The 14,282-nt window shown below is 34.2% G+C and overlaps 1 protein-coding gene across 1 annotated transcript; it reads left to right on the plus strand.

The window, feature by feature from the left end:
- The first annotated feature begins 6,038 nt into the window (after positions 1-6,038).
- Positions 6,039-13,320, plus strand: LOC115992187 (DNA-damage-repair/toleration protein DRT111, chloroplastic). Its single transcript, XM_031116275.1, has 2 exons — positions 6,039-7,140; positions 12,555-13,320. The coding sequence occupies exons 1-2, from the start codon at positions 6,280-6,282 to the stop codon at positions 12,849-12,851; spliced, it is 1,158 nt and encodes a 385-aa protein (XP_030972135.1). The 5' UTR covers positions 6,039-6,279; the 3' UTR covers positions 12,852-13,320.
- The last annotated feature ends 962 nt before the right edge of the window (positions 13,321-14,282 follow it).

Here is a 14,282-nt window from a genome sequence, read left to right on the forward strand (position 1 = left end):
TCAATTTCTAAAAAAGATAGCCAATAATTATTTTTAATGAATCTTTGTTTCTAAAAAAGAACATAATTTGTGAGAGCTAGGGATAATGTGCTCCAACTTGTGTAGAGTATTATTTATAAAGAAAAATAATTTTTTATATAAAAAAATGTACTTAAACATAAACATGTTTTTCAACACATAAGAGAGAAATTAAATAATTTTTTACTTTCATTCCGTGTATACATATTTTTGGTATTATGCAAGTTGATAATTATATAATTTTATGTTATTTGTAAAAAAAAAATAAATTCTTTGGAGTATAAGTTGAATATCATTGATTCCAATAATTACATCAAGTTGAACATTATTGAGTCTAATCAAAGTCAAGTACTATTCTTAGGATATGTATTGTGGGGGTAATTAACACCTTCCTTACACGTAACCGAACTTTCCAATCCATGTCATTGATTTAAGTCATTTCCTTTATAGTTTAGAAGACCTTGGGAAAGTCCTAGCTAATTAGGAAATTGAATCATTTAGACATAGGTGACTAATCACACCTACAACCATGGTTAATTGCAATTTATAAAAAGGGATTTCTTTTAGGTAGAGTTTCAACCTATGACGTTTACTCCTAATGATTTTACCAGTTGAACTAACTAAAACCCACAAAAAAGAGAAACTTAAGTAGAAAAGAATCATTGTAATACCTTGACTTTATCATCATCATCATCATCAATATTATTATTAGCTTTGAGAAGTGATGTGGATAATTAAGCACGTAGTGTCATGATATTAAATACAAGTTATGACATTATATACATGTTGTGTATCATGCATAGAACAAGACTAGACATTGCCTTCACAGTATATAAGCTTTCGAGGAATTTAAAACTTGAGGTTGATTACTAGAAAACCATTAAAGAGTGATGAATATCTATTAAATAAAAATATTCAAATGTTAATTATATTATTTATGTGGGTCATAAAATCTATGTTTGGTTGGATATTCACTACATATGGGGGTGATATGTGTAAGCATTAAAGATATAAGGTTATTTCTTACTCTACTATAGAATTAAATTAAAAGTATTGGTTGTAACTTGTAATGGACAAGGAAAGAAAATGGCTAAGGTTTGGATAAAGTGTCGTGGCAACGACTATAGTAAGCCATTCCTTGTACTGCAATGGTGAACCGCAATGCATATAGTGTACATGAGTTGTATATAATGTGAGTGTAGACTTAAAAGCCCAAGACAAGTAAATGTGGTTGGACTAGTCCCTTGCCTGCATAAATTCTTAAAGTAAAATAGGCCTTTTACTAAAGTGAGTCTTGAGACTTAGTAAAGGTAACATCAATGGAATGAGACTAAAATTCTTATATTAAAAGAATCACCAATAGTGGGAACCCAACTTTGAATTGATTTAATCTAAGAGATTTAAATGGTAACAAGAAGATATTGATACGTGGTTAGTAAAGCACTAAAATTTGTGTCTCATTTAGAATGGATTAGTGTTGTCCATTATGATGTTATAAAGGAAGAGTTTTATACTTTTAATGATGTTCATAAAGAGTAAATGTTTGTGTGACAAAGACATAAAATGGAACTTCACTTTTGTGAACATAGAAGTGGTGCTGCTTCTAGCAAAAGGGTTTTCTCTTGTAAATGTGCACTAAATCGGGAAGAGCACAAGACCATAATAGTTCTAAGTTTTGTGGATATTCTCATGTGCATGTTGTTTTCAATTTCAATACTTAATAGTTTTGGTTTAAGCACCAAGCAATCATAAACTCTGTAGATGTCTTGAGCCAATTACACTAATTGGGGGTTTAAGTTGAAAGACATTCTTTTTATTCATGATAAAATGTCAACCAAATGAAATATGTATATGACAACCGAATGAGGATTGTTGTATATATAGGTATATACAAGATAAATTGTAATATATAATAGAGAGTATAGCATTTGAATAAGATGATGAGTTGTTTAAGGAGTTTGACTCCTATTCAAAAGGTTGAAGTATTTCGATTCCTTTTTGACAGGCTGAAACAATGGTGGAAAATTTTTGGGCTTTCGAATTTTTCCAATTTATATTTGACTTATGTTCAACCAGTAGAAAGTCGAAGAAAACAGTTTATGCATAGATACTTCTGCAGGATTCATGGTAACTATTGCATATCTTAAATGGTTGTAATCCCTTGTGGATGTTCAAATAAACCAATGCCACTCTCTAAGGGTGCCTTTTGAAGGGTAACTTTTCTCTCAACTTTCTTAAAAACACAAGAATTCTATGAGTCTTCTCCAACTTTCAAGGAACAAGTTTGTAGTATGTGGAGACAAATATTATCTAAGGATTTTATTGTGCATCAAAATTATCAATTTTTATGTTTGCTTACTAAATCATTTTGTTTTTTCTTTGTATATTCCTTTAATTTCCAACACACATTTGCCATGGCTACATTATAAACTATATTATAGTCTCCTTCCATAATCTCTTGATAAAATTCAATTTGATTTGCAAAAACTAATCCAACTTCCATTGCCAATGCTTTCATTTTACTCACTTGGAGAATCCCTTGCACTCTTTGGCACATCGTGGCCATAGTTTCACCTTTATGGCATGGGCGGCTCCACTTGGAGCCCAGGGGGTTCAAATGAACCCCTTGAATTGAACCCAAAAAAAATTATTATAATATTTTTTTTTTCCTGTTTTCACATTTAAAATAAAAATTTGAACACCCTAACCTTAAACCCAACTGAAATAAATTTAAATATAATCATCTTAACAATATCATAATCTTTTTAAACGCAAAGAAAAATCTCAATAACAAATCAATTTGATCTAAAATCTAGGAAAAAATTAAAAATTTGCTAATCTTAAACCTTAGAAAAAGCTCATTTAGATCTTAAGAAATTTCAAATAAATTAATCAAATGGGAAATTAGTTGATGAATGATTGCTTGACTATATACATTGAAACAAATGTAGCTAATAAGATTTATAATGAAAATATCATGCAACAATTTCAAAATACAAAATATCGTAGAAAGCAATTGTAAAACTTTATGTATTAAAGATTTTTTGTTTTTTTTTTTTTTTTTTGTGATGTTAATATATTTAATTTATTTTTTGTTTAAAATTTTGTATAATTTATGTTTCTTATTGAACCCCCTAGAAAATAATCCTAGAGCCATCACTGCTTTGTGGTCGCATATAATCAACATTGATTTTGTACGAACCTGAGTGTGGCGGTACCCATCAACACTCTTTGTGTTGCTTTGACTCTTGGCACCTGTGGTTGTGAAGCCCCCATTTCTTGAATCAAAGTCAAGACTTCATTGTATATTTGCTATGCTGTGATTCCGGTTTCCTCATGAATAATACGGTTGCAGTGTTACCTTACAGTCTAATACCATACAAAGAAACTTCTTTAGCCTCAGCTGCATATCGACACTCAAACAGTGGATGCCTAATAACAGATTTGGCCTCTGTTTCGCAAGGACGACATGCTGGATCATTGCTCATATGGCATTGGAATTGATTACTTTCATTGGCAAAATGTTACAGCTAGGTCTCTAGGCAAACATTTTGATCTTGTTCGGCAGTCATATTTTACTCCACCTTAAATGAATATATTCTTTTAATATTGTCAAATAATACTTGCTTGACAAACTAAACATATTTCTTTTATATTTATTTGCATATGCTTCATAGCTTAAATTACTTGCACATGAAAAAGCTATTTTTCTCATCACTGCTTATATTATGGGTTTTCCTAGGTGACGGGACTGACGAAATCAATTAGAGACGAATCCAGCAGGACAGACGAGGCCACCCCTAAGACGAGCCCAAAAAGTATCCACGTCACTGACAAGAATAGCTGAACCATTCAATGCCACCAATAATACCCCGGATGGTTACAAAACCAACTGTACAGACCATTGAGAGCACAATAAAAGCTCCATTACAAGACAAGAGGCGTTACCAAAGGAAGAAATTAACATCACAAATGCCAATCACAACGGCTAGAATCCAAGGCAACATATATAAAGCCCCCCACACTGCCAACACAAGGTATAAAAACACTGACACTCTAAAAGGATAGTGATTGCCATTTGAGTATTCTTTTTCATTTCATATTATACTCTTTCGTTCTGATTTTGGCATTGGAGATGTTGTGGTAGGCACCACACCGGTGACCACCCCTGCAGAGGCAGTCTTGTCATCTATGCAGGTATCCAGGCGAGAATTTGGATTCATTCGGGCACGTTCATTTCGATTGACGAAATCACGCTTCATCACTAGGGAAAAAAAAAAAAAAAAAAAAAAAAAAAAAACACAACAATAACGATCAACGAGTGATCCATTGATATGAGTACTAGACTTGACTACCCCAAAGAATCCGGTCTAATTACTAACCTATCAAAGTATGACGTGTCATGGCCACAAAAAGAAGGGGAAAATGGGCATTTACTTCTAATTTTCAAACTATGCAGTAAAATGCCCATATTTTGAAACTATTTAGCAAAATGCCACTATTTTTAAAATTCGATACCCTCAAAATCAAGTTATATGTATATTTTTATGTGGAACTTGACATTAATAATGTTGAGTTTTACTTAAATTTTCAAAAAACAATTAGTGGCAAAATATGTATAGAACTCGATATTCCTAATGTTGAGTTCTACCTGTAACTCGATTTTGTTAAAATTCGGATTAAAAAACAATGGCATTTTGCTAAATAGTTTCAAAATATAGGCATTTTGCTGTATAATTTACAAATTAGGGGCAAATGATGATTTTCCCCCAAAAAGACTCATACAATTTTTATTTTATTTTTTGGAATTTTTTTATTTATTTTAATTAGGTGGCTTTTGTTAGAGTGGTAAATATAAGCTTGGTAAATATAAGCTTTTGCATCAATTTCTCATTTAATTTAATATTTTTTTTCAATTATTTTTTGCAATAAATTTAGGTACCCTAAAAAGTTCATAACAATTTTGTAGCATGTCTAAATTAGCATACTACATCATATAAGAATTTACCACAATCTATAATTTATAGGTCAATTTGAAAATGTTGTGAAATTATGATATATTTTTTTTTAATATCATAATTTTTATGAAATTATGATATTTTAAAGCTTGTATGGATTTCTACCTAAGTTTTAGAAAAAGTTAGGTTTTTTACCCCCGTAAACTACTTAAAACTTTATTCCTTTTGTCAATTATATAAAAAGAAAAAAAGAGACTTACACTATGTGTGTGTTTGTATTCAGCTTTTTCTACTTTGCGTTTTTGTCCTTTTTTTTTTTTTTTTTTTGGTTTTCACGCGTGTTGGAGTTTTGCGGTTACTTTCTGCAGTGAACAGTGCATATATGCACTGTTCACGAACCCACAAACTCCACTTTTTATCAACTTTTTCATTAAAAATGGGTCCTACGGTACTTTTCACACATTTAAAAATTATTTTGCTACAGTGTTTTCAGTTTTCAGTTTTAAGTTTCAGCAAAATAAGTTCTATCCAAACAGACCCTATATGTACAAAAACTTTGAAGAAGTTTTTTTACCTATAAACTTTTTTTATTTTTTATTTTTCCTTTTAGTCTTGTAATGCATATAGAATAAAACACTTTTCATCCTTAAATTTTATAAATATCATTTTTCATCTTGAAGCTATTTTATTCAGTTAAAATAAAAGTTATTTTGTCTTTTATTGTATTTTTTCTATAATTTTGTCCTTCAAAGTTGTGCTAAGTGAATGCATATAAAGTTGAGCTTAAAAAAAATAAAGAAAAAATTTGTTTAGATATCGAAAGAGAGAACAAAACCTAAATACAAAAACATAGGCAAGACCAATTTAAAAAAAAAAAAAATTGTTGAGAATAGCTTATTTAATTTTTTATTGTATTTTTTTTTTTACTAAAATTGTATTAAATTAAAATATAAAAAATTCAAAAATTTTAAGAAGTTGTAAATAAAAGTGTTATAAATTAAAAGGCCCAATAGACTCTAATTCCATTGTGACAAAGAAAAAAAATATAATAAAAAAACCCCTAATTTAAGCCAATCTCAGACTCTCACCCACATAACATCACACACCCAATTCGATTCAAATCAAGCCTACTACTTTTTACTGCCGCATAAATCTCTAATAATTCAAAACCCAAAGCTCCCACCGTTTCAATGAAAAATTTCCCAACTCTTTGTTTCTCTAATTATCATACTACTACTACTTTGACTGTGTAAAAAAAAAAATTTCGATTTCGCTAGGGTTTTCCAGAGCCACACGTGTCGAAATGCTAGGTGGGTTGTATGGAGACCTCCCTCCACCCTCTTCGGCCGACGAAGACAAGCCCAGCAACACCACCGTCTGGTCCAGCAGCGCCAAGATGGCTCCGCCGACTCTCCGCAAGTCCTCCTCGGTCTTCGCTCCGCCGCAGACCATTCTCAAATCTCAAACCAAGCCCAAAACCCCCAATCCGGCACTGGCGGCGCAGCCGAAGAGCGTGACGTCGTTTTCGGCTTCGGCAATGCCATCGCTGATGCAGGAAGACTCGGCGCAGCCGGCATTGGTTGGGGTGACGTCGTCGGTGATCGAGGAGTACGATCCGGCGAGGCCGAATGACTACGAGGAGTACAGGAGGGAGAGGAAGAAGAGGGCGATGGAGGCGGAGGTGAGGAGGGAGCTCGATCGGCGGCGGCAGGAGGAGGAGGAGAGAGAGAGGAGGGAGAAGGAGGAGAGGGAAAGAGAAAGGGAAAGGGAAAGAGAGAGGGATTACAGCGATTCGCGGCTGAATATATCGGGAGAAGAAGCTTGGAGGAGGCGTGCGGCGATGAGCGGGGCGGTGCCGCGGCGGTCACCATCGCCGCCAAGCAATGCCGACGGGTTTATGATCGAGAAGTCGGAGACGGTAGGGTTGGGCGTTGGGGCCGGCGGGCAAATGACCGCGGCGCAGAGGATGATGGCGAAGATGGGGTGGAAAGAGGGGCAAGGGCTTGGGAAGCAGGAGCAGGGGATTACTACTCCTTTGATGGCGAAGAAGACGGACCGGCGAGCTGGGGTGATTGTCAATGCTAGTGAGGCGAAGCAGGATAAGAAGGTGAAAGGCGTCAGCTTTAATGGGTCGCCTACTCGGGTTTTGCTGCTTAGAAACATGGTATGCTTATATGCCCAACTTTTTCCAAAACTTGATGATGATCAATATGAACTTCAATTATTTCAGTTGTTTTCATGTGAATGCACATTTTTATTGAAGTGTATGTGTTTATTTTTGTGCTTGTTTCTAATGCTGCTATCAAATAAAGCCAACTTTCTAATCAGTGCTAAAATTAAATTGATCTGTTTTGGGTTCTTTGTAGTTTCTGATTCAGTTGTTACTTTGATTTTTTGTAGCTAGAATATATCAATTCTTTGTGCTGCTTATTTTTTGGTCCTTTTCTGTTCATTTGTTTCGTTTAGTTCTTATTCTATAACAGTTACATCAGATAGAAAGTAATTCATCAATTGAGTTTTAGATTTCAAATTTAGTACCTTTTCCACTTGCAGTTGTCAAGAAGAACTGTTTGTTAACAAAGTAGAGGTTTGTTCAGAGGGCTAGGCCAATCTTTAATGGTCTGCACATAGACCATTTTTCAGCCTAGTTAGGTTGTTGGACACTAGGGTATTTGTGTATGGCCTAGTTAAATAATTAGTTTTTTTCAAAGCACTGGCTTTAGCATATTCATGTAATGATCATGTTCTAAGGTGTGTGGATGTGAAAAGAGTAGAGGTTTGTTCAGAGGGTTAGTGCAATCTTTTAAGGTCTGCACATAGACCAATTTTTTAGCCTAGTTAGGTTGTTTTACACTAGGGTATTTGTGTATGGCCTAGGTAAATAATTAGTTTTTTCAAATAACTGGCTTTAGCATATTCATGTAATGATTAATTTCTAAGCTGTGAGTGTGTAGCACTATTAGATAAAAAGTGTTGGCAAGCTAGTTTTTACAATGGTCTTCAAGATCTTGTTTTGCATAAAGTTGGTTAGGCAACATCTAGAACATTTTATTTATTTATTCAGGATCCATAGCCTTTATATAAGGCTTAAGTCAGTAGTGGTAGTTCACAAGTGTTGTCATTACGCTTTAAGGTCATGAATTAATAGTTGGGCATGCAGCCAGACAAAATAGGTGTGGGTTAGTTCTTGTTTGGTTGGGAATTGAGGTATTTCCAGGCTGATCTGGAAATATACAGAGCCTTAGAAGATCTTTCTCCTCAACATGTTTGTGGCACTGGATAGATTTTTATCAGTTGATTATCTTATTGAAAGAAATCGAGCTTTTCTTTTGATTAAGAATGAGTTGGGCAAAGACTAAGCAGATTCAAATGGACCATCTTTTATCCAGTGGTTGTTCTAGGATGAGAACTGGTCTTTCTTTCTTACAGATTTTTTCATATATTTTGTCATTTCTAGTTAACCAGCTTGTGGGTAATTGGATTCAGAAGGTTTGGCCTCTTAAATCTATTAAAGATGTTGAAAAATTTCTTGATTTCTTGGTAGTTATTTTGTATTTGATGCCTTATTGTTGGTATGTGTGGATGTTCCTTTTGAGTCTGATTAATCATCCTCATTGTCATTCATTCTTCTTGCAAGTGCAATACATGCCATATTAGTAGTCACCCTGAATTGCTTTCTGTAAAAAACATTGCCTTTTTTGTGTCTCTGTGTGTGTGTGTTTTTTTTTTTTTTTTTTTTTTTTTTTGGGGGGGGGGGGGGGGGGTGGTATCATTCAAGTTACTTTGTGATAATTAGCTATGAACTTGGTGTTGATGGAAATCAATAGTGAAGTTAAGTTATTACTAGAACTGTTACATTAACTTCTAGAGGGTGGACAGCTACCATAATTATGATCAAGCTTAAATGCTGTAAAAGCCTATGACTTTAATAAATTTATTGGTATTACCCCAGTCTCAACAATGAAATAAAAAGTGTAATGTATATGATAAAGAGTTTGAGAAAATACAAGATTAAATTCCACAACATTCAAGAATTGTGGTCTAGTTTTGATGTGGGACTTTCTTGGCACATTTCGTAGTCTACTTTAGATATTATTGAGTCTAAGTATTGAGTTTCTTTAGGTTAGAATAAGGGCAATTTGGTAGATTCCAGATTTTCTGGAATGGGCTATCCTTCGCTGTAAAAAAAGGTCTATAATAAGTTCTATAGAGTCCTGTTACTTCTAAGAAAGGATGTAGCTATAGCCTATATAGAGGCTTTATTGTTGTCAATAGCATTTGTAGTGAAATTGATTTTAATAAAATTCCAACAGCTTATTTAAGCTTTGAGGGTGTGATTGCCTTGTTCCACCTAAGTGTGATTACTTAAGAAGACCTAGGTGAGATTGCCTAGCAATTATCTTCCTTTGCTCTCATTCTATTCATTTTTTAATACCAAAGCCATCAAACATATTAAAGATCCAATCTTTTATTCAACTATATCCACTTAAACCCTTAAACATCAAACCCTCTTCAAGGTCTCATCCAGAATCTAATTTAGTGCTGAATTTCTGAAGATCCTCCATCAAAGTGATGGCCTCAACTCTTCACCCCTCTTGCACATACAACACCAATCTACAACTGTAATATTTTGATTGCAAAGATTGTCAACTGCAAAATTTTACCCAATGCTACTGTCAAAGGGAGAAAAAAAAAAAAAAAAAAACCTCTCGAGGTACCCTGGCACCCCAAAATGCACCTTCATGGGAATCATATTCATGTAGATCTTTTCATGTCATAACATGGGCAAACTTCAAAGTTTTCTTTCGTAGTAAAATGCCAAGGTAGCTGATCCTCTTGTTGAGTAGATGGAAAGTTAGAATACAATTAGATTAAAGAAATTCTCTACATACTCTAATTTTCAACCCTGAAGGAACTAAGTGAATTTAAGATTACATTGCCAAGTACCTTGATTATCTGTGAGATACATGACTATAGATGCATCCTTTTTTTTTCTTGGTTAAGTACTATTGATGTATTATTATCCACTGCCAATCTAAACTGCTCATGAAAGAGATCCTTGAGGGGGCAATCCTCACACCATGATCAGGCCAAATGTGAACACAAGAGCCATTTCCAATAATAAATTTAATATTTAGGTTGCCTGTAGGTTTTACTGGTTAAAGGAGACAAAAGGCCTCCTTTATAAAGGTTCCCTACATTATTAAAAAATAATAATAATAGAAAAGGCATTCCACCCTCCTCTAACACATTTCATAGACCAACCTGCCATGTATCTCCATGTTTCACTAAAATAACACTTCTCCAAAGGTGCTACTTCTTAACTCCAAAACTTCATAGCCATTTCTCTGAAATGGCTTGATTAAATGTACTCAATTTATGAATCCCCAAATCTCCCTTCTTCAATGGAGAATATGCCACATCCTAGTCTACCAGATTGAATTTAAAGGCATCTCCTGTCCCTCTCACAGAAAATCTCTTTGGAGTTTTTCCACCCTATTTACCATATGAATTGGCATAGTGACAAGTTACATGACATACCTAGGAAGGGAAGATAATGTGTTTTTGCTGAGAGTGACCCTTCCCACCTTTTGAAAGATACAACTTTTTCCACCCAGCAAGCCTTCCTGTCAATAATGGCATTCCAAATTGCTCAATTTTTAAGGAAGAACTAAAAGGTAGTTTGAAATTACCTACTTTACGGCCCACTACTGAGGCTAACTCAATTTTATTGTTCTCTTCCTACACCCACTGGCACTGGTTCCCTAATTTATTTCTAAACTTGAAACTGCTTCAAAACAAATGAGGAGGCATCAGGGGTATCCTAGCTGTTCTGGATTTGCATTGGAAATTTTTTTGGTGTCATTAGTAAAGAGGAAGTGTGAAAATTCCATAACTCCTCAATTGCCTCCTCCAACCTTGAACCTCAATAAGACCCCGACACTGAAAAATGCTTTGTAAACAACCATTTTGAACACGATTGGCACATTGGATTGAGTAGAATCACATGAAGTTGAAGACAAGGTTGCAAGGTAATTAGAGAATGTCAGGCAAAATGTAAGTACAAAAATATTTTTGCCTTGCCTCAATCCCCTCAAACTTTTAAAGAATCCGTCTGAGTTGCTGTATACTATAATGGAGAACTGAATGGTTGAAATGCAATTCCAAATTAATTTTTGCTGTTTTTCACCAAATCCAAACCTTTCCAATCAGAATTGCAAACAATCCCAATTAACATGTTTGTATGGCTTTTCAATATCTAGCTTACATAATACCCCAGGGATACCACTCCACATTCTACTGTCCAAGCCATTTGTTTCTTTAACAATAATTATTGAATCAAGAATTTGTCTTCCAGTAATGATCCCAATTACTCTGATTGTCTGTTTTTGAGTGCAATGTATTAGTAGATTACTACTTCAGGAGATAACCCTTTTTGTTGAAAGCTTATTTTCTTATTTGCTGAACATAAAGCTGTTGCCAAACTAAATACATTAATTTTTATCACATTAAAAGAACATTAAATGATCTACATTTAAAATACTGTTATGAGCAAAATGTTACTATACCTATTTTTAGTATGAAATTCTCTTCCTTGACAATTTATTTCAATGTTACATTCCAAAACATATATATGGATAGATGAGTAAATGGAAGAGTTGGAAACAGGGTGTTAGGTCATTTTACATTTCTTGTATTTCCATGGGAATTAGTGTATATTGTTGATGTATTCTAGTGGGAGCATCCATAAACTCCCATTACCTATTAAAATTGGTTTCTCTTTGAATCAGTTTCAAACTCACACATCTGAACACATTTCATTGGAACTCCTACACCATACATAATACATGCTATATACACCATGAATTGCCAATAATAGTTTAATCATGCTTAGTGCATAAAATTTGGTGTGGATAAAAAAAACTTTATAATCTTTATTGTGGTTTTGGGGAAGTGGAGATTATTAAAATGCACCTAAAAACCCTCATCAATTTCTGCTTGTATCACAGGAATTTTAATTTATGTTGACAATTATACCTCACTTTCTAAAATTGATTGGCTTATTCTGATGTTGGTTACCCTGCTATATGGGCCATGCAGGCTGTCATTTGTCTTCCACCCTCTAATATTTAAAAATCTTGGCCAAGAGCATTGTAGCTCTCCTGATGTTTTCAAACAAAGACATCCAGGGCTTAAATCCTCCCTCCCTCAATTACAATATAATAAAAATAAAAATCTTGTGCAGGATTTCCCTAGTGCCAGCTGTGATATATTTCCCAAAGACATTCTTATTGGCTGTATCTTTTATGTTTTATCTCTTTCCTTTTCTTTCTTTATAATTAAATATCTTTTAAATCACTATTAAAATCTCTCTAGTTGGATGGAGTAGCTAGAAATATAGTGGTCATCATACTAAATTATTGTCTTGAGACATTTGTTTTCTTCATTCTTTTTTATTATGTGATGCTCTACTAAACAAAATGAAGATGAGGATGGCTAATTATTTTGCTTTCCCATTCCACCTCCACTTGGTGCCAAAACTTATTAAAAAGAAAATTGTTTGCTTTCTTCTTGAAGGTGGGCCCTGGTGAGGTTGACGATGAGCTTGAAGATGAGGTAGGATCAGAGTGCGCTAAGTATGGGACAGTAACTCGGGTTCTCATTTTTGAGATAACCGAGCCAAATTTTCCAGTGACTGAGGCAGTCAGAATCTTTGTTCAGTTTGAGAGACCAGAAGAAACAACCAAAGCACTTGTTGACCTAGATGGTCGATACTTTGGAGGTAGGGTGGTCCGAGGCTCATTCTATGATGAGGAGAGGTTTAGCAAGAATGAGCTGGCTCCAATGCCGGGAGAAATCCCAGGCTTTACATAAATTAATGGACTGTTTTGTTCCAATTCAAATGTCCCTAGTCTAGGATGGTTGAAATAGATAGATCAACTTGGATTTGATTTTCATTGCTGTGTGAGAGTTGCGTGGTGTTGTAAGTAGCATTCAAATTCAAGGAGCAACCCTCCATCTCTTAACTAGGTCCAGGTGATGTTTGTAACAGAAGCAAACAGTAGTCATAAGGAAATTGTTGAAATCATATGAACAGACAGCCTTTTATTTTAACAATTGGCATGCCGATGGTGTATTGTGGTTAAATTGTGTTCCGGAAAAAAGTATGGCTATTGCGAAGTTATGATTTCGTTGGGGGAAACTAGGTTGGAAATCATCAAGGCTGTCCTTAGATGTGAAAGGAAAATTTACTTCGAATGTTTTATGATAAAATGATTTCTGATAGACTTTTTGTGCATTCATTACAAATGGTATTGAATTTATTACTTTTCAGTTTTATGTATTTTGCTGGAATCCCATTAAGAGCTCTCTTTCCCTCTGTCAAATGTGAGGAGATTAGTTGGAGTAATATCACTATTTTGGATGGATAACTTATCTAATTCTATTCATTGAGCTTCTAACTTTTGAACTTTTGAGAACAATAGTTACCCAAACATATGGGTCAGTGATGATATCGTCAGGTCACCAGTTCAAAATGGCAAACTAGTTGTTCTTTCAGTGTAGCAGCAACACTTCAGATGGTACTTCAAGTAAAAGGGAATTTGCATGGTTTGAAGATCACGTTTCTTCAGTTCCAGTGGTCAAATAGTGTGGTTTCAGTTTTGTTTTGGATCCAAACCTTTCTTACCCTTTGGCTAAAAACTTTGAAAAGCAAATTACATCTTTTTTTCTTTTTTGGACAGAAAAAGCAAATTACATTAGCCCTTAGCAGTGTCAGACAACAATCACAACACATTGTACCAAAAAAATTAATCTACTTGTTAAAGTTCACTGCATCTGCATGTAGCAGCACAAAGGAAGGAGGATCATGTAAACTCCTTTTTCTTTCGGAGTATATTTTGAAATTCCAACACGAATGGTTGTCGTGTTACTTGGTTAAAAACATTTGGGGATTGTTTGATAAGATAGTTCAAATAATAGTTTTTAGTGTTTAAATACTGAAAATTGCGGGCAAAAAAAAAAAAAAAAGTTTGGTAAGGAATTTTATTTAATAGTGTTTGAATTACGTATCTCATTTTAGGGTGTTTGAACACCAAATTTAGAGAACCTCTTTTATTAGTTTTCGGTTTTCAAATAACAGTGTTCAATGACACTTTTATAAATATGTTAAAAATTGTAGGTTCCACCTAATTATACCACACTTAACTGAACTTCTTTCTCTCTCTCACGCCTTCAGGACTTCTTTTCTCACTCTTTTTCCTACCATTCACTAGTGGCTTCTCTATGACACTTCAAACACCTCTT

Source organism: Quercus lobata, chromosome 5 (assembly GCF_001633185.2).
Source record: "Quercus lobata isolate SW786 chromosome 5, ValleyOak3.0 Primary Assembly, whole genome shotgun sequence".
Taxonomy (NCBI): Eukaryota; Viridiplantae; Streptophyta; class Magnoliopsida; order Fagales; family Fagaceae; genus Quercus; species Quercus lobata.

Coding starts and splice junctions, on each gene's coding strand:
- LOC115992187 (XM_031116275.1), top strand. CDS start 6,280: ATGCTAGGTGGGTTGTATGGAGACCTCCCTCCACCCTCTTCGGCCGAC. Junction 7,141..12,554: donor TTTTGCTGCTTAGAAACATG/GTATGCTTATAT, acceptor TTCTTCTTGAAG/GTGGGCCCTGGTGAGGTTGA.